This window comes from Nuphar pumila, chromosome 5, assembly GCF_984573655.1.
Source record: "Nuphar pumila chromosome 5, dmNupPumi1.hap1.1, whole genome shotgun sequence".
In the NCBI taxonomy this organism is placed as follows: Eukaryota; Viridiplantae; Streptophyta; class Magnoliopsida; order Nymphaeales; family Nymphaeaceae; genus Nuphar; species Nuphar pumila.
In genome coordinates this window covers 2,705,204-2,725,350 of record NC_143253.1, presented here as the reverse complement: position 1 = coordinate 2,725,350, position 20,147 = coordinate 2,705,204, and the positions used below count along the sequence as shown (strand labels likewise).

The 20,147-nt window shown below is 37.2% G+C and overlaps 1 protein-coding gene across 2 annotated transcripts; it reads left to right on the top strand.

The window, feature by feature from the left end:
* The first annotated feature begins 2,265 nt into the window (after positions 1–2,265).
* On the top strand, positions 2,266–19,918 carry LOC149836469 (myb family transcription factor PHL7-like). Of its 2 annotated transcripts, XM_090005366.1 has the most exons (7): positions 2,266–2,549; positions 10,059–10,278; positions 17,440–17,516; positions 17,624–17,666; positions 17,829–17,886; positions 18,165–18,234; positions 19,250–19,918. In XM_090005366.1, exons 2-7 carry the CDS (start codon positions 10,071–10,073, stop codon positions 19,595–19,597), a joined length of 804 nt encoding a protein of 267 aa, XP_089861492.1. In that variant the 5' UTR covers positions 2,266–2,549; positions 10,059–10,070; the 3' UTR covers positions 19,598–19,918. The 2 variants fall into 2 exon arrangements, with proteins under 2 accessions (XP_089861492.1, XP_089861494.1); XM_090005368.1 differs by lacking the exons at positions 17,440–17,516; positions 17,624–17,666 and having other exon boundaries at positions 2,273–2,549.
* The last annotated feature ends 229 nt before the right edge of the window (positions 19,919–20,147 follow it).

Here is a 20,147-nt window from a genome sequence, read left to right as displayed (position 1 = left end):
GTTGCGCGAATTCTAACCACCTTGTATTTCTAGTTGATATGGACAATTTATTGGAAAGAAATATCCCTTTCAAACCATGGATATATACGATCATTGTTTGCCTTGGCTTTTGAGGACCTGATACAGACTAATTAAGAGTGATTGATCAACCAGTTTGCATTGATGGAGAGTGCGGAAATATATTTCACAAGGGCATGAGGAAAGGATGCGGGACACGACATTCTTGTGTAATTTTCCATTAAAAATAGCACATAAAAGGACATGATCCGAGAATAAATTGGAGTGTCCATGTGACAAGAAAAAAAAGGTGGGGAAGGGCAATGTTGTCACTTCATTTTACATAAATTTCTCTTAATGGGACCCACCATTTCAGTGGCTCATGAGGCTTCCTTTGTCAGACCATGTGACAGTATATGTGGGGGCACAACATGGAATGCAAACACACCAGTGCAATGCTATGACATGCTCACTCATTATTTACATTTTAGTAGTTTTTTTTTTTTTTTATGATGAGGAACCCTCGCTGCTGAAGCAAAGAAAACCCCAGGTGAGGCCCCACGACCAACCTGCCTTAGTGCGTCAGCAGGGTTTGATGTGGTGCCTTCATATAGAATGGGATTAGATGCGACGGCCCGGCCTGAAGTCCACCCCTACCTACAAGTCTGGGCAAAGTGTCTTGGTTTATCACAAAACTAACAAACGACGTACTGCTATCCTGGGTTACTCTTGCCACATGGGAACGGATCATATCTAAATTATAATCTTATTTTCTTAAATTTCAATCAGGATATGAACAAAATCCAAAGAGGTAGAGTTGAAATTTGAATTTGAATTTTACATGGTAGTGCTGGTTTCAATAAAGAAATTGGTTGAAATCATGCATTTTACATTGAAAAATAAATGGATTGGATTTAATCTGGATCCAAAAATAGTTCTCATAGCAACACTGATCTGAATTCTATCCAAATCCCAAAAGTTCAAACTGATTAATCCCAAACTGGTAAAAAAAAAACTCAACTCTTATTTTCGAATCTATATTCAAGAAAAAAAATGTATTGGTTCGAATCAGAGGTCAGATTGTATTTGATCCGGCTGCACCCATGTTGACCGTAAAAATGAGGCTGCCCTTAGTCCTTATGTAACAAAAGACGTGCACCCACAAGACTCCGTTCATGTGGTAGGAGCAGTATGTAAACGTTGCTTAGTTGCCGAGATGTGATAACTTCAAAACTCATGGGTTCGTATCATCTGCCGGCAGCGCAAAGCTTGGTGTATTCTTAAGTGAGAGGTGGATCAGGTGTACACTTTCAGTGTACCGCTGCACCCATCTCTGAGATATACAGCCTGTCAGTTGTGGAGCAGCACGCTCAAAGTGTGAAATGTGATTGCGAGGTGGCTTTTTAACGCACGCATGTTGAAAAAATAATAAAAAAGAAGTTACCAAGTTATCGTATATTTACAAATAAACGCCAAGTTTTTTTTTGTTTATTACGTTCAACTCACTGGTGTATCTTTATGCATTTCAAAATTCAAACAACCACCTCAAGTATAAAAGTCTTCACTTTTCTTAACAAAACAACTCATTATGTTCTTTTGTTAAAATGAACCAATTGTTTGAATCGTTTCAATCAATTAACTAATTAAAGGTCAATTGAAATGATTTTAGGACCTAGTGTATTTTCTTTTTTTGTTTAGAAGAAATAAGAAAGATATTATTAAGCCACATACAAGAAGTGGATCCGTCATACAGGTTTGAGATGAATATATAGAAAAGATAGAGAAGTTACGAGATCAGTCTTGTAAAAAAAGGTCTGAGAAGGCGAGCCCCAATCCACTTTATGTCCTGATTCGGCCACGCTGCGCGGGCCGAATGAAACATGTCCGATTGAATGGCCAGGAGAATTCGACCCACATCGTTATACTTATCCTTGAAAATTTTGCCATTTCACTCCTTCCAAATCTGCCACCATGCCCATGAAAGCCAACATCTCCAAAACCCAGCGTCATTTTTTATAGAAAACTTAACAAATTGAGAGCCCATAACGAGATCTTTAAGGATGGAGAAGGACCAAGACCAAGCGTGTTTTCTGAAACATCAATATAAGAAATAGGTCGTCAAATGACTAGTAACCTACAAGTCCATATCCTTCCCGTAAATAAATGATAAATTATGCGATTTTCAGTAAACTATCCCCGAGCGACGTCCGTCACACGCGACCATCAAGGCAGAGCCAAAATCACAAGGCACAGAGCGGACTCTGCAAATTTGGGGGGTCGCAGGAAACCCTAATCTCTCTCTCTCTCTCTCTCTCCAATTTTCCACTCTCTGAGATCGTTCTGGAATCTTCCTCACGGATGAGGCAGATTTCGTTCGATTGATGGGGGTTAGGACTAGGGTTTGGAGTGGGGAGGATGAGGCATCGACGGGCTCCTTCGTGCTTGCAGTGGATCGGTGTTCGTCGGGCGAGAGGAGAGCGGGACTTGCGCCGGTAGCTCTAGGGGTTTCGTGAGCGGTTGGATTCTGCAGTTGCGTTTTTCTTCTTCTTGGGGTAATTCTTGATTTTGATTCTTTTGTTCGGATGGAAAATCTTGATTGTGATTGGTTTGTGGTTCAGTTGGATGGATTTGAGTTGGTTTCTTCTAGTGGACGAGTAGTGTTAGGTTTGTTTTTTGCCTGGATAGTTTTCTTTGTTTCTGAATTAGATGTAGCTTCGAATTTTTCTTTGATGTACATTTCTTGTTGATTGCTTAACAAACGAACGGACGGTTAGGTGAATTCTTGCTGGGAGGGCATGAATTAGCGTAAACAAAAATTAAATAGATTTGTTTTTCGAGTTTTCTGGACAAAATAGGGTACTGCAAATATGGTGTTTTGATTTAGTATCTGGAGAATCCCAACATTCTCATTCGTTAGCAAGCACGGTTGATTTTGAATCATGAAGCATTTACTGTTCCGCCTGGTCACTATGAAGGTGATTTTTCAACCAATTGTAGGGATTCTTTTCGTGGAGCAATAGTTGGAAAATTTTAGGTATTTTGAAAAATCAGAACACGAAACATTAATGGGAAATTATTAAGGTGGGGATGTAAATTCAGATCTACTTTGTTGTTATTTCCTATATAAAAGTTGGGCGACTGCCACAGATGTTTGGGGCCGTGGAAGAAGGTCTTTTGCTCGCAGCTGAACTTTGTTAAAATGTGTACACTTGTTGAATAGGCTGAGTTGTATTTTCTCCATATAACATAGTGCCTCCCATTACTTTTTGCGGATAACCATGATGTTCAAGTGACAAACTTTAGGTGTTAACAGTCTTCATAGCCTGACATTCTACTCAAGGGTCTAATGAAGGGCTTTTGGTGCCTCCCTCAGTTTGAAAACATCTTCATATTCATGTTAGGGACAATGCATCAAAATCTTTGTAGGAAATATCTGGTATTGGGTAGGAATCTCTAGTAATTACTGTAAAGATGCAAAGAGTCTTTAATCATGAACCAAAAGTACACTAACTAGAGTGGATAATCACAAAAGTGTTCTCTAAGGAACACACTCATAAATCCCATGAAGGAGACACTCACAAGAATGAACACAATATAAAAAAAATATATTTATTTCATAAATCAAGTGTGCAAAAGCATGCTTTACAAAGGGGGAAAACACTCCTATTTATACACAATAAAGAGAGAAGAGAGAGCTAAAAGAGAGGGAAAGAGAGCATAAGAAGGGAGAGGGGGACCTCCCAAAGGCTGGCTAGAATTCCAACCGTTGGGAGCAAGTAAACAAGTTTGACTTGGTCCCACATATATATATATATATATATATATATATATATATATATATATATATATATATATATATATATATATACAATTTAACACTCCCCTTCAAACTTATGGTAGGATAATCGAAAGTTTGCCTAAAAGGATGAAACTTAGGAGCAGAGAGATGTTTGGTAAAAAAAAGTCTGCCAATTGGTATTCAAATGTGACATAGGGCAAATTAATAGTTCTTTGAAGATATTTCTCTCGAACAAAATGGCAGTCCATCTCGATGTGCTTTATTCTTTTATGAAAAGTATTGTTGTTGGCAATGTAGATAACACTCTTGTTGTCGCAACACATCTTTGAAGCTCCTAGAATCTTGATTGCTATATCTGCCAACAATCTTCTCAGCCAGACCACCTCTATTGTGGTAATAAACATGACTCGGTACTCGGCTTCAGTTTGGAGAGAGAGACCTTATGTTGCTTTTTGCACCTCCAAGAGATCAAAAATTCACAAAAACCTTTGGTTGAGTGCCTATTATTAGGATCACCTCCTCAGTCTGCATCTGTATATGCATGTAAATCTAATGCAGACGAGGAAGACATCAACAAGCCTCTAGAAATATAATTTTTGAGATATCTAATAATAAACAAAACAACTCTCATGTGAACATATATAGGAGTATGTTAAAATTGACTAGTTGTGCATACAACGTGTGCTATATCAGGTCTACTAATTGTCAAGTAAGAAAGAGCTTCGATGAGATGTCTATAAGGAGTCGGACTATGTCACATGGGTGCGGGTGCGGCACTTTCAAAAAACTTGGGTGCGGGGGTGCGGTATATATATATATATATATATATATATATATATATGTCCAAAAGTTGGACATAAATGACCCTGGGTGCGTTGACTACACCCAGGGTCAGGTTGACCGCATCGGATGCAGGTGCGATGCAAGTGCGACACATAGTTGAAGAGTCTCTGTGACATAGGAGTTGGATCATCTAGAGGCTCCCCATCATCAATTTTCATTTTGACATTTGTTACTTTAGGAGTGTCAACCTCCTTGTCATATGATATACCAGACTTGAGAACAATATCAGAAGCAAACTTAGACTGAGATAATAAGTACCCTCTAGGTAAATAAGCAACTTCTATTCCTAGAAAATAACATTGAAAACCCAAATCAGTTATTTCAAAACTAGTTTTAAGAATATTTTTAATATGTTGAACTCCTTGTTCCCAAGCTTTAGGAGCGTGTTTCAAACCATACAATGCCTTATGTAGGCGAAGAGCCTTTCCTTGAGGTATGCCCATACCTGGAGGCACTTCCATGTACACTTCTTCCATGAGATTGCCATTTAAAAATGCATTTTTAACATTCATTTGATAAATGTATCAATTTTTAATTGAAACAACTGCAATGAGGGTTCTAATTGTGGTCATGCGGGCAACTGGTACAAAAGTTTCTTCATAATGTATGTCATATTCTTGCGCATATCCGCAACTAGCCTAACTTTATATCTCTCAAGGGTCCCATCACTCTTGATTTTTACATTATATACCCACCTACAACGTATGGGTTTCTTTACCTATGGAAGATCTCAAATAAACCAAGTTTGAGCATTTTTTAATGCATCTAGTTCTACCCTCATGGCTTTACCCATTCAACGTGTTCTTTGGCTTGAGAATAAGATGAGGGTTCTACATATGAGTGAAGTAAGGCTATGCATGCTTGATATTTAGACGAAAAAGTCATATGAAACAAATTTTGATGAAGGCTTTGAAACTCTAGATGATTTCCTAGTTTGCAGTTCTTCACCTAAATTAGAGAAATTTTCAAGTGCACATGGAGTTTTTGGACATTCTCGTCTAGAGTATTGTAAACAAGTTTGATTATCATGAGGTACTTCATCAAGAGACTCACTATCTCTTGATTCAACAACATTTTCAAAATCATAATTATCAATATCTTGGTTGAAACCAAGATCAAATAAAAATGAGTACTCGATTACTTCCTTAGCTTGATCTTTATCAAAGAAATTTTATTTTTTCAAAAAGGTTACATTAGTAGAAATATATAAATTTTCAGTCTTAGGATCATAACATCGATACCCCTTTTGGTTGTCGGTATAACCAACAAAGGCACAAGGAAAGCTTGTCATTTTTGTTGGTTAATATAAAATATTTGCAACCAAAGATTCGTAATCTAGTATAGTCCAGAGAGAGTTTAACAAGTTTAATTGGTGAAATATTTTATAAAGAGGATGATGGCATTCTGTTTATAAGATAAACAACTGTTAAGACAACTTCTGTCCAAAAGATCTTAGGCACATGACTAGCAATAAGCAAGGTTCTTGAGCTTTCAATGATGTGCCTATGTTTTCTTTCTGCTAAACCATTTTGTTGTGGTGTTTGAGATTAAGATCTTTGATGTGTGATGCCATGAAGTTTAGGATAATCTTTAAAATCATTTGATACAAATTCTCTTCCTGAATCAGTATAAAATATAGAGATTTTATTTTCAAACTTATTTTTAACCAACTTATGAAAATTTTGAAAGTGAAAAAAGACTTCAGATTTATGCTTAAGGAATTATATCCAAGTGTGTCTAGTAAAATCGTTCACAAATATGATATAATATGAATATCCACCTTTAAATAATATAGGTGTTAGACCCCAAACATTTGAATGAACTAACTCAAGTTGTCTAGATGAAACAAAAGTTCTATCATTAAATAGTAATTTCTTCATTTTTTCAAGAACATAATCTTCACAAGAGAAGTCATTAAGATTACAGAAAATTTTCAAATTTGAAAAATATTGGATTTTAGATACATTTGGATGTCCTAATTTTTATGCCATATATTTAAATCTAATTTTTGTACATTACAACAAAAAACATCTTTAGGCATCTCCAAAAAATCCATATAGTAGAGACCTATTTCTCTATGGGTTTGCCCAATCAGCTTCCCTGCCTGCACCAAACATCCATTTGAAGAGAAGAAAATATTACAACTATAATCGGATATTTGAGAGACGAATAAAAGATTTTAGTTTAGGGATGTAATGAACCTTTGGAATAATTTTTTCTTTGAGTTTAAAAGATCATTTTCAAAATTTCTTATTCCTTCAATTTGAGGAGATGTACCATCAACCGTAAAAACATTTGAGACACTTGAGTTGTTATGATATTCAAATAAAATATCATTATTTGGAGTCATGTAAAAAGATGCACCGAAATCAAGAAGCTAAAAAAATTTACCGGGGTTGAAATAAGATGAAACATGAAATAAGATGAAACAACAACTCTAGTTGAAGAAGACTCTCCTTTGAGAAGTTGCTGAAATGCTTCCACTAATTGAGACAGAGACATGCTTCCAATTGATGAATCTCGAGATGCAAAAATATCATTTAACTTTTGTGGAGAGCCAACAGAAGCAACCTTCTTTTCTAATGCCCCTCTTAGTTTAGGACATTGGGGCCTAATATGTCCTGGTTCATGACAATGATGTCAAATAGTTTTTCTAATGTCATAGTCATTGCCTTGTCTTCTATAATGAGGTGGTTTATATGCACATATGTAATTTCCCAGTCTAGAGACGACCAAGACCGAATCATCCTCACTTTTAGTTACACGCTTTTTCAATCTATTTTTCTTTGTACTCAACTCTTTTATAGTATCTTCAATAGAGGGAACTTTTTCTCTATGTAGAAGAATTGATTTGGTAGATTCAAATTCCGGTCTAAGTTCGTTGATAAATTGATAAAAATGCTCTACATCCACTTGTCTTTGGCGGAGTTCTATATCTTTGGTACAATGCCATTTTTGCTCTAGAAGAACCAATTCTTCCCAAAGTTCGAATGGATCGTTATAGTATTATCTAATACTTCTATCCCTTTGGGTCATGGTCCCGACTCTATCTTGCACACATGTGCAATATCCTAAAGAGAATACATTCTCTTAAGATAATCCCAAGCCTTGTTAGCATGTTCAAATTTGGCAAGGCTATAATACTTTTTAACATCCACACTATGTCACATAGGTGTGGGTGCGGAAGGGTATATATATATATAATTATATATATAATTTTTAACAGTTAACAACAGTAACACTATTTTTTAAAAGCATTTTTTTTAAGTCGAGATTTGGACATTTATGATCCTGGGTGTGTCGCACCTAGGGTCGGCTTGACCGCATCGGGTGCCGCACCTGCACCCGAGTCGCATCGCGTCGACGCAGGTGCGGCACCCTGCTGGTCGAATCCATGTGACATAGCATCCACACTACTAATGAGCCAAGACATAATCTTGGCATATCCCATCCTCCATTCCTTCCACTTCTCATAAGTGGCTATAGCTTTGATCTTCTCATTCTCCGTTAGAGGTACCTCTTTCTCACATTCTACCTTGGTGAGGATTAGCTTGGGTTTCTGATCAAATCCATATATTAGTCCCCACTACCCTTTTTTCCAAATAAGTGCTTCATAATAAAATCCCATATTACATAGTTAAAATCATTCTGAGGGTTTAATTGTAACATTTTCATTGTCATTCATTTTACAAGAGATGAGTAGAGAAAGGGATAAAGAGAAGATGGGAGAGAGAACAAAATAGAGAATACAAGCAATCCACTGATACCATGCAAGCACTCGATCATGATATCACAGACACTCCACCAATGTCTCAACTAAGAATACTTGAATGAGAATAAAATAGAGCCAAGCTTTGGTACCATGTAAAGATGCAAGGAGTCTTTAATCATGAACCAAAAGTCTGCTAACTAGAGTGGATAATCACAAAAGTGTTCTCTAAGGAACACACTCACAAATCCCACGAAAGAGACACTCACAAGAATGAACACAATATAAAAAATATATATTTATTCCATGAATCAAGCAGTCCAAAGCATGCTTTACAAAGGGGAAAACACCCCTATTTACACACGATAAAGAGAGAAGAGAGCCAAAAGAGAGGAAGAGAGAGAGCACAAGAAGGGAGAGAGGGACCCCCCAATGTCTAAAATTCTAGCTGTTGGGAGCAAGTCAACAAGTTTGTCTTGGTCCCACATATATTATATATATATATATATATATATATATATATATATATATATATATATATATATATAACATGTATATGTACAATTTAACACAGATGATGATTTGCAGATAGCACACCCTCATTTTTCATATTGTCTAGGCTTAATTGCTAATGAAATTGCATTGAACTGTTGGAGGTCCTTCCCCTTCTTCCTGAGATGTGTTTCTCTATACGAGTAAGCATGCACACATGCTAATGCAAAAACAGTAAATTTCAGGCATCAACCCATCTTTCCAGTTAATAACTCTTATCCACATCGCATCTTGGTGTAATGAACATATCAATTATAGATTTAGCGCTGGATACATGAAGTGCATATAAGTTAGTATTCTTTGATGTTTTTAGATTGAAAAGCATTCTTCGAGGCCATAGTAAGAAAACACTCTTATATGGTGCTGAAACTAGGAATAAGCAGTGCATGTAGTATGTGTCCCTTGTGGTGTGTATGGAGTAAGAGTGGGTGATATGATTAAAATTTTAATACATAGTGAGCATTCATAAATACTGTCAATAAAGGATATAAATTAGAGTGTCAAATAAAAAACTTTCGGCATATTGCATGCTGGTCTGTAATGAACCTAGTGAGAAAGGTTGTCTTGATGCAATCAGAAAGAATTTAGGAAAAACGGCAAGACTAGTGAAAACATGCATGCAGACACTCATCCCATCATGTTGGTAGATTATATTAGTGCAATTTGGATAATTGTTCTTTCCATTCTTTAAAATTTAGATCACACGACTTGGTGACTTCAATTAAACCTGCCAAGCTAATACGTAGACTACGTCAAACAGATCCAGATGACTAGAACTTAAAATTGATGATTGGATCTACATAAGCTCAAGGCAGTATATAAGGCATCCATCACTTTCCTGCACCATTCACCATCTGTATCCTTCATTAGCGATGGAAGTTTTTATTTTTATGTCCCAGATAGTTTAAGAGATATATTTATGCATTGTAATATTTAGTCTACATGCAGAATGTCATTTATTTTTTCTATTGTTGAAGTCTTCAACAAGCTGTGAGGTTTTAATGATGTGCCAGATGCTGGATGATGAAAGTTTAGCATGTTATTTGGTGGATTCTTAGTATGGATGGTCCTTATGAACTCGAACATTATATGATCTGTTGGACTACTAGGTCTTGTCATTTTATAATAAAACCTAGACTGCTGTTTCTCATCTTGCAGTATGTTGAACAAATGTACCACACAAAGGAGATCTCAGGGATGGGTTTGGTGTCCCATAAGCCCCAGGGGGATGAGCAGCTTGCAAATATTGGAGTTCTTGGAGGATCTACACTAAGCAATTCAACTACTCCTGGAGGATCTGGCAAACAGAGGTTAAGATGGACTTCAGATCTTCATGAACGTTTTGTCGAGGCTATTGCCCAACTTGGTGGACCAGAAAGTGGGTATTTTCTATCGAGTTATAAAGTTTAATTTGACTACATGTTACCCATATTTCATGTGAATCTTGTTCCCTACATGCATTTAAAGCTGTCACATAGATACTCCATTTTAATTCCTGTTCTATCCCCCCTATATATCACTCGAATTGAAAACTTCGTAAAGATAGTTGTATCCCCTTATCTGCAGCGGTATCCATGTGTCATAGATTTAAAGTGGTTTAATGTCCTGGGAAAGCTGCAATTTTCCTTTCATATTAACTTTTTGTTTAATTGAACATTCATGGCGTTGCACCATGGTTCGGCTGTAGCTGTGGCTTGTACTTCGTAGCTTATGTTCTATTTTCGACATGCTATGTAAGTGGCCCATGTACCCACATCGACATGGGGACGGGTACCAGGCACGGCACGACACGGGTACGTGCTGGGCCTGGATCAGGTCGGGTCCAACCTGGACCCAACCCGAAAACTAAAAACTCTCTCTCTCTCTTTTTGTTTCGTAAAACCTTTAAAAAACACAAACAGCCCATTGATACATTTTTAAATATTTTAAATAAAACGAACATCCTCCCTCTCCCCCCTCCACACACACACACATCGGTACGAGTGCGGGTACGACACGACAAATTCAAAAAATGCGGGTAGAGGGACATGGGTAATATATATATATATATATATATATATATATATATATATATATATATAATGTTTGAAAATGGTATTCCACCGTCAATCACAAGAGGAAGAAGAGTAGAGAGGGAGAGAGGCGCTAGTGGCTGTAGAAAACCCAATAGGGTATTCGGTTGCTTGCTTTTCTCGTTAAGTATATACAAGAACAATAGTTAGGGTACAAAAATACCCATTACATGATATGTTAAAATTGCAACATGTTATTAATGAGCATGTGTTTAAATAAAACAAGAGTTAGATAAAACAAATTGGGTCTGGATCCTCGTGAATGACAGCGTCTTTTCACCCTCCCTCAAGTTGTACATGGTTTTGAACAATGAACAAACATCCAAAATATATCCTTGATAAGTTCTTTGGTAAACAAGTCAACAACTTGATAAGCAGTCCGTACGTATTCTGGTTCAATTTTCTTCTCTTCGACCTTTTGTCTTACAAAACGTTGATCAATTTCAATATGTTTGGCGCGACTGTGGCAGATAGGATTGAATGACATGTTGATAGCACTTTGATTGTCACAAAGAAAATGCTTTTAGAAATCAATTCTCCTACTTATGTCAACAGGTGTCTGATCCATGTTACTTCGGCTGTAGCAGCTGCCATTGATCTATATTCAGCTTCTGTGCTCGACCTAGCTATGACATTTTGTTTTCTACTGCTCTAGTAGACAAGGTTTAGGCCAATAAAAACACAGTATCCTGAGACTGACTTACGCTCATTTGGGTCTCCTTGCCCAATCTGCATCTGTGTAAGTAAGAAGTTCATGCATGTGATGACCATGCATATTTTTTCTGTACAGAAGACCATCTCTAATAGTTTCCTTCAAATTTTGAAGAATGCGTTTAACATCTTTCATATGCCCAATGTGCGGTTCATGCATGAACTGAGATACCTGATTGACAGAATAGACAATGTCAGGCCGAGTGAAGGTAAGATACTGAAGCATTCCTACTATCCTACGATATCCTGTAGGATCCTCATACAAATCTCCATCTTGGGAATTGAGTTTCTGATTAAGTACACTGGGTGTGCTTAGAGGCTTACAATCTCTTATACCTGCCTTGCTAAGAACATCAGCGGTATACTTATGTTGAGTAAGTGTCATGCCTTCAGGAATCCTGTCAACTTGTACTCCAAGAAAGTATTGTAGTTTACCAAGATCCTTCATCTTAAATCTATGGTTCAAAAATTCTTTAACCTGTTCAATATGTTCATTAGAGTTACCTGTAATGATAATGTCATCAACATATATCAATAACAGGGTAACTATATCTTTGCATTTGAATATGAAAAGAGAATGGTCAAGAAGAGACCGACTAAAGCCATATTTTTCTACTTCAAGAGAAAAACTGTCAAACCAAGATCGAAATGCCTGCTTCAAACAATATATAGATCTCTTTAACCTGCACACATATTCTTTAGAATTCCCTTCTGCATACCCAGTGGGCTGCTCCGTGTATACTTCTTCCTTTAGAGTTTCATGTAAAAACACATTTTTCACATCCAGTTGGCTGAGAGTCCACTGGTGCTCAACAACCAATGATAGTACGATGTGGACAATGCCCATTTTCACGATCGGATTGAAGGTCTCATCATAGTCTTGTCCTTGCTCCTGTGTGAATCCTTTGGCAACCAGCCTAGCCTTGTATCGTTGGATAGTACCATCTGGCTTATACTTTAGCTTATACACCCACTTTGACTCAACCACATTTCGATTGTGTGGTCTGGGAACAATATCCCAAGTGCCACACTCATGAAGAGCCTTCATTTCTTCGTTCATAACTTCAATCCATCTCTTAGAATTTATTGCTTCATAAAATGTTGTGGGTTGATCTTCATTGCCTAAAGAAGTTAAGAAGAGTTGAAAATCCATCGTGAAGTTCTAATAACTAACCTACCTATTAATAGGATGTCGAGGTCGGGTAGACCTTCTGTGAGCAGGTGATTGAATGGAAACAGAAGGAGAATTCTGCTCCTGATTAGAGCTAGGAGGTATCTCCTTCTCACGTCGAGAGTAAACAATGCCTTTATACCTTTAGGGGGCCAATAGTGGTCCTGAAATCACATTTTCTTGAGTCCTTGGTGCAACGATAGATACGCTTCATTCATCTCTTTGATTACATTCAGAAGAACAAACACCATCAATACTAGAAAAGAGATATGAGTTCAACTAAGGGTGATAAACTTCAATTTGAGGAGGAGTGTTAGCATTATGACCAAAATTTGATTCGTCAAACACAACATTTCTGGATATTTTGATGTGCTTGCTCACGGGATTATAGCATCTGTAGCCTTTGTAATCATCAGTATACCCCATAAATCTGCAATTTAAGGCTTTATCCTGAAACTTGTGCCGCATTGAACTGTCAACATGAACATAACATACACACCCGAATACACGCAAATCATGATAATTTGAATGCACACCATGCAAAGAGAAATAGGGTGATTTGTTTTCCAAGATGTTCATGGGCAAACGATTTATAACATAGGTTGTTGTATGAAAAGCCTCTGCCTAGAAGTTAACTGGAAGATTACTATCATGCATCATGCTTATTGCACTTTCGACAATATGGCGATGCTTCCATTCAACAATCTCATTCTGTTAAGGGATATGAGGGCAAGACACCTGCCTACTGATTCCATTTGTCTAGAGGAAATTAATAAAGTCATTGGAAGAGAACTCACCCCCTCCATCACATTGGAAACAAGTAATATTCTCACAGTTTGATAATAAAGGAATAAAAAATTTAAAACAATTTGAAGGTTTCAGATTTACTTTTCATAAAGAAAATCCATGTATATCGAGAATAGCTATTAACAAAAATGAGATAATATTTAGTGCCAGACATGGAAGGAACTGGAGTCGGACCCCAAACATCAGAACATATAATTTCAAATGGTCTTGAAGCTCTTTTATTAATGGAAGAACATGACTCTTATACTGAAGACAACTAGAACATTTTTTATTATCGACACTTAAATGCAGACTTGACTTGTGAATAAGATTGCTTGAAACAAGCTTATCAATAAAACGACTACTACAATGATCCAGACGACTATGCCAAAGATGTAGCTCAATACATAAAAAATTATTAAGAACACCCTCACGAGGAACTGAAGATGATGACAATGATTTGAGCTTCAAGATGGAATCAACAGATTGAACATGAGATGAAAAATTCTCTTGGAACACATACATATTTCCTTGTCGTTTTCCTTTAGCGAGTGTTTCCCTCGTGTGAAGGTCCTTAACATGAACAAAAAAAAGAGTAAATTCAACTGAAGCATTAATGTCATCGACAAGCTTAGAGACTGAAATAATATTTTTCTTGATATTAAAAGCATGAATGACATTTGAAAGAGCAAGAGAAGAGTTGGACATAGGAATTACAAAATTTTCAATGTGCGAAATATGGTGATGAGACCCATCTCTAGTGACAATACTATTTCTATCAACATAAGGAACAAGATTTAGGAGCTTACCAGCATCATCAATGACATGAGTGGCTATACCAGAATCAACATACCAAGTACCTTATCATTCTGTTTGATATTCAATTCAGCCAAGGCAGATAACAACTCTTTGACTTCTCCAGTATTCTTCAATGTATCTGTGCCCTTTCTTGTCTTCAATTGTTTCCTCTATTTTGCGGGTTATACCAACAATTTGCTTTGATGTGCCTCTTTTTGTTGCAGAGAAAGCAAGTAGGTATTGTCCTTTGCCTTTGCAGATTAAGAGGCATATTGGGATTAGGTAATATTCCACGGGCTCCTTGTCCATTCTTCTCTTGACCTTCCCTTTCTCGAGATTCATACCTGTCACGTCCTCGACCATAGGTAACTCCTATGGCAAGAACATCATGTGCTCCAATGGGGTTGTGAATACCTTCGGAGAATCCCTTCAAGGTCATCTTATATTGTAAGAGCTTAGCACGAAAGTTTTTAAATGTAGGTAATTTTGGCAAACACAACAAAGAAGTAACCATCATGTGATAATCGGGTCCCAACCCGCTCAAAGTTTGTTGCATCTTATCTTTGTCACTGACTGCACAACCCACGATGGCTAATTGATCCGTGATAGTCTTCATTTTGTTTAATTTCTCCATGTCAATCATGGAGTCCTTCCTCAACATTTGAAACTATTTCCTTAAAAATAAAATTCTAGTATGAGAAACTTGAGAATATGTCTGAACAAAACGATGTCACACCTGCATAGCTGAGCAATCATCTGGGATTGCCGGAAGCACCTCCTATGACAGAGTGGAAGTAATGTAGGCAACCAAAGCCTGATCTCGCTTCATACATGCTCTGGATTTCTAACAAAGGTAATTGAAGTGTCACTCTCCCCATTCTTGCCTTCTTGTGATATGAACTCTGGAGGAACAGGAACAGAGCCATCCAGATGTCCGGAAAGATCCTGACTCCTTATGAATGGGATGATTTGTCTCTTCCAGGTTAGAAAATTGGAATTGTTAAGCTTCTCAGACACAAGCTGACTGAGAAAGTTGGAAGAAAGGCTAGATTGCGAAGAAGAGATTAAATCCATAGTCAATGAAGAGCGAAAAACGAGGAGGATTAAGAGACCGGAAAGAGAAGTCACTTTAGAGCAAACAAAATAAAAAATTAGAACAGATAATTGAATTTTAGAGAACTCGGCTGCCTTTTTTTGTTTTTAACTTGCAGACCCGAGGCAGAATATGTAGTAAAGAAAAACTGCTCTGAAGAAAAATAAATATTCAATTAGTAAGAAAACACGTTAATATGAAAATAATGTGTTTTCTTTAACATGTCTTCTTTCTAAAAGGAAAATTTTCAAAGTAGAACAAAGATAGAGTGATGTTAATCAATCAAGGCAGAACAAGGATTGTATTCAAGTCAGATTATGTACTGACGCCAATATGGGAGAAAGGAAAGGACGAGTTTGACGTGATTTCAATCTTTGAAATCACGCAAACATGGATTTCGATATTGCGTGGTTAGGTAAGAGTATTGTAGGGGTGAAATCAAGATGCAACAGGATGAAAGAGAAAAGAAAACAGTGAGAAAAGAAACAAACAGGAGAAGAAGAAATCGAATTGGATTGTGAAGGGAAAAGCAAGGTTTTAAAACCCGTGACTCGGAACTCGACTCGTTCTTTATTGACTCATGACTCGGCGGGTCAACTCGGTGACTCGGACCGGGTTTTGTTAACTTTTGATTTTAAAAGAAAAACAATATATAATTTGTCTGAAACCATGTTTTTTTGTAAACATAGTCTCCAAATGTCTGTAAGAATATAAAAACAACTGCAAAGAGCTATAGAGGTTTGCTTGAATAATTGAATTTGATATCTATACAAGCACTTTGACTAATTCATGACTTGAATTAGAGGATTTGGTCACCATGAGTTCAGTCTGCTACTACCTAAGGTTCCTAAAATGGCCAATCATATATGCTAGCTTGTTTTAAAAGTTTTAATTCTCTCTCTAACAAATCCATAAATGTAAAACAGGGATATATGTGCATATTGAAAGTTTACAGAATGCCCAATATCAACATAAATAAGCAATTTTCTCATGTATAAAACTATGCAGGAAATATATTAATGGCACAACTATAAAAAGACTACTAATATTTGAATATGTACAATGCTTGTTCACATAACAAATGGATGATGAAACCTAAATGTGACTTCCCATAGGCACAAATTTTCTTTTTTATACAAAATCTGGGGGTAACCCTTGTTAAAATATATGTACTTATATATTTCGAAACTCAAAAAACAAATTTCAAACATCCCAAAACTCGCCCGAGTCAGGCCGAGTCAAGCCGAGTCAGGCCCGAGTCAAGCCCGAGTTTTGGCAAACCGAGTTTGCCTTGCCAGGTTGACTCGCTGGAGGGGCGAGCCGAGCCGAGTCAACGAGTTGACTCTGCGAGTTTTAAAACACTGGGGAAAAGAAGAAAAGAAAAATACCTTATAAGAGAACAAAGGGGCTGGACTGAATGCTCTAGGAGGTCACGATCTTCAATGAAGGATCTAAAGCTCTGATACCATGTTAAAAAATGGTATTCCACCGTCAATCACAAGAGGAAGAAGAGTAGAGAGGGAGAGAGGCGTCGGTGGCTGCAGAAAACCCAATAGGGTATTCGGTTGCTTGCTTTTCTCATTAAGTATACACAAGAACAATAGTTAGGGTACGAAAATACCCATTACATGATATGTTAAAATTACAACATGCCATTAATGAGCATGTGTTTAAATAAAACAAGAGTTAGATAAAACGAATTGGGTCTGGATACTGAGATCCAGACCCAGTCGTGAATGACAGCATCTTTTTAATATATATATATATATATATTAGCTATGTCCCTCTACCCGCATTTTTTGAATTCGCCGTGTCGTACCCGTACCCGTACCGATGTGACATAGTTGGCATGTTGATGTCTCCATCATTATTATTACTTTTTTACTTGTTTCATAATGGCTGTTATAGGAGCAACACCGAAAGGTGTCTTAAGGGTGATGGGTGTGCCTGGGCTGACCATCTATCATGTCAAAAGTCATTTACAGGTAGGCCCATTGGCCATTTCCTTTTTCAGCATAGCGTATTCAGGATAATTTTAAATTGGTAATTCTCATTAGTTTGGTTCCCCATTGTGTCTTCTTTTAATGTGTAGAAGTATCGACTAGCGAAGTTCATTCCAGAATCTCCAGCAGATGGTAAATACCTACCATTGTAATTTCTTGTTTATGATTACTGCATTCCTATGTGTGATGTGTACTTTCTATTCTAAGAAATTTTGACGGTTGAGGAGGTTACACAGTCTGTCAAAAGGTGATTTTTCCTTGGAGCTTAATTTCAGATGCATATGTGAGTTTCAGGTTTAAAGGATGAAACGAAAGGTCCTGCTGATGCCCTTTCTGACATGGAATGTTCACAGTAAGTAAAAGAAGTTTATTATTATTATTTTTAGTATGTGATATCTGTGAGTAGCTAATTTTTGCGGGAAGAGAAGGCCCTTTTCTGTTAAGTGCTTGTGAAGTTATCCTACAGACCTTGACATGGTTTTGTTGGAATCTATGATATATAGATTCAATAGGCTATAGTCTTTAGTTCAGTTTTTTTGTTGACATAGTTTCTTCATAAGTTGGAAACTGACGTGCATGTTTCCAATGATGCATCTGAAACTTAGCATTGTGTACCATTTGATATTTCAGAGGTTTACAAATCAATGAATCATTGAGGATCCAGATGGAGGTGCAGAAGCGATTGCATGAACAACTTGAGGTTTGTCTTTTCTGCCCCTACAAAGAAAATAGTACTTTTGTTCAGATCAGTTGGTCAAGAGTGGAAAATATTTGTTTTCCCATATATCTCAGGAAAATCTCAGTGACAGACATTTTATAGAGTAGGAAAATCAAGAAGGTACCTTTTCTAGAAAGTGGGGAACTATCAATAACAAACGAAAAGGGAATGTTAGACTTATACTGAGCCAACGCAAAATCTTTGTTTAAAAAAAGGGGGGAAACACCACAATTTTTTTCTGCTGATATCTCCCTATATTTTCAAAATATTCGTGTAATATTTTCTTCATATTTTTAAAATTAGCAATGTTTTCACTTTTCAAACTCTAGAAAATACATTCTTTTTTATAGGCAAGCTGGGACATAACCGCGTGGGATTTGGCCCTCAGGCCCCGTTGTTTATGATAGTGCAACCTAACCATCCAGCTATCTGATTCAACCCAATACCATTTTCTTATTTTCTCACATAAAAATCATGATATTTTTAGATATCAACAATGTTTGTAATATGTTGTTCATATCTTGAAGCCTTTTTTCCCCGCAAGTTAGGGTAACCTGGGTCCTGCCAAGAATAGAACCTAAGTTCTTTTGGCTTAGTTAGTGTTACTTTTACAAATAATCTGTCAAACGTGAGTTCACTCTCTCTCTCTCTCTCTCTCTCTCTCTCTCTCTGTGTGTGTGTGTGTGTGGTATACACAGTATTGAATGTTTCCCATTTGTTCCACATCTTTTAGTCCATCTCTTCATGTAATTCATGTGATCTTCATTGGTCTAAAATTATGCCTGTAGAACTTTTGAAATACTTCACCAGTCTGTCGTGTAGAAACATGGCGTATGACTGTATGCATGAGTCATGCCAAGGCAGAACCGATAAAATAGAACCTTCAATTTAGTATGGTTTACATCCTGTTGTGTACAGCAGCTCTATACGAAACCCTCATAAAAACCTTATCATCTATACCTGGATGTGCTCATGACTTCTTTGTCCTCCCTTACAGGTGCAGAGGCAGTTGCAGTTGAGAATTGAAGCACAGGGAAAGTACCTGCAGAAAATCATTGAGGAGCAGCAGAAACTTGGGGGGTTGCTCAAAGGAAGCGAGCCTTTTGATCCACTCCCATCTGATGACAAACTGCCACAAGTTTCAGCCTCATCTTCGGATTCGCACAAGAGGCGAAGGGTGGAGTCGCCATCGTATTCACCAACCAAACAGATTGGAAAGAAGGCTGATTCTGCCTCTTGCAATGCAGAATATGCTGGTTCATGGGAGGAGAGCTCCTTTGGGAGCCATGGAAGATTCAATTTTGATTTAGCATCAGGTCAGAAAGAGAACAGTGAAGAACAGTGACCAAGAAATACAAATTTGGGACTGGTTACAGTATTTGGGGAGTGCAATTCTTCTTTCACAGGCATTTGTTGAAGTGAGCCCATGATGAAGTCTGCCGATGCTTACTGGTTTCACCAGAAGCAGGATGTGTGGACCGAGTGCATCAATACTACACCCGTCTGTAAATTATGTTTTATGTAATGATATTAACCATCAGAGGCTGAAGCTTGTTGTATATCATCTTTCTAATGGTTCTTGGCGGCACAACTTTACACGTTTGCACCAAAAAAGACAAATATGGGACCCTTCTGAATTTGGTGAAAATAAACAATATTTTTTAAATGTTTCCAAAGCTTGGACCGTCGTTTAATGATATTAGAGGAGCTTGGCTAATCCACCGTAACTGTACTTGAATAAATTGTGAGTTTGTGTTGATTGCTGTCTACATGGAATGGAAAGTTTCCGCTCGGTGACATGCTCATTGGGCTTGCTGTAACTTATTTGAGAAGGCGTTTGTTTCATGCCTTATATGAAAGTCTTTTTTTTCGTAAGAAAGCGGGCTTTTTTTTTC

What these genes read in the sequence shown, in the direction of transcription:
- LOC149836469 (XM_090005366.1), top strand. Translation starts at nt 10,071, where the DNA reads ATGTACCACACAAAGGAGATCTCAGGGATGGGTTTGGTGTCCCATAAG. An exon ending in TCCAGAATCTCCAGCAGATG is followed by an intron (nt 17,667 to 17,828) that starts GTAAATACCTAC and finishes TGTGAGTTTCAG; the next exon opens with GTTTAAAGGATGAAACGAAA. An exon ending in GATTGCATGAACAACTTGAG is followed by an intron (nt 18,235 to 19,249) that starts GTTTGTCTTTTC and finishes CCTCCCTTACAG; the next exon opens with GTGCAGAGGCAGTTGCAGTT.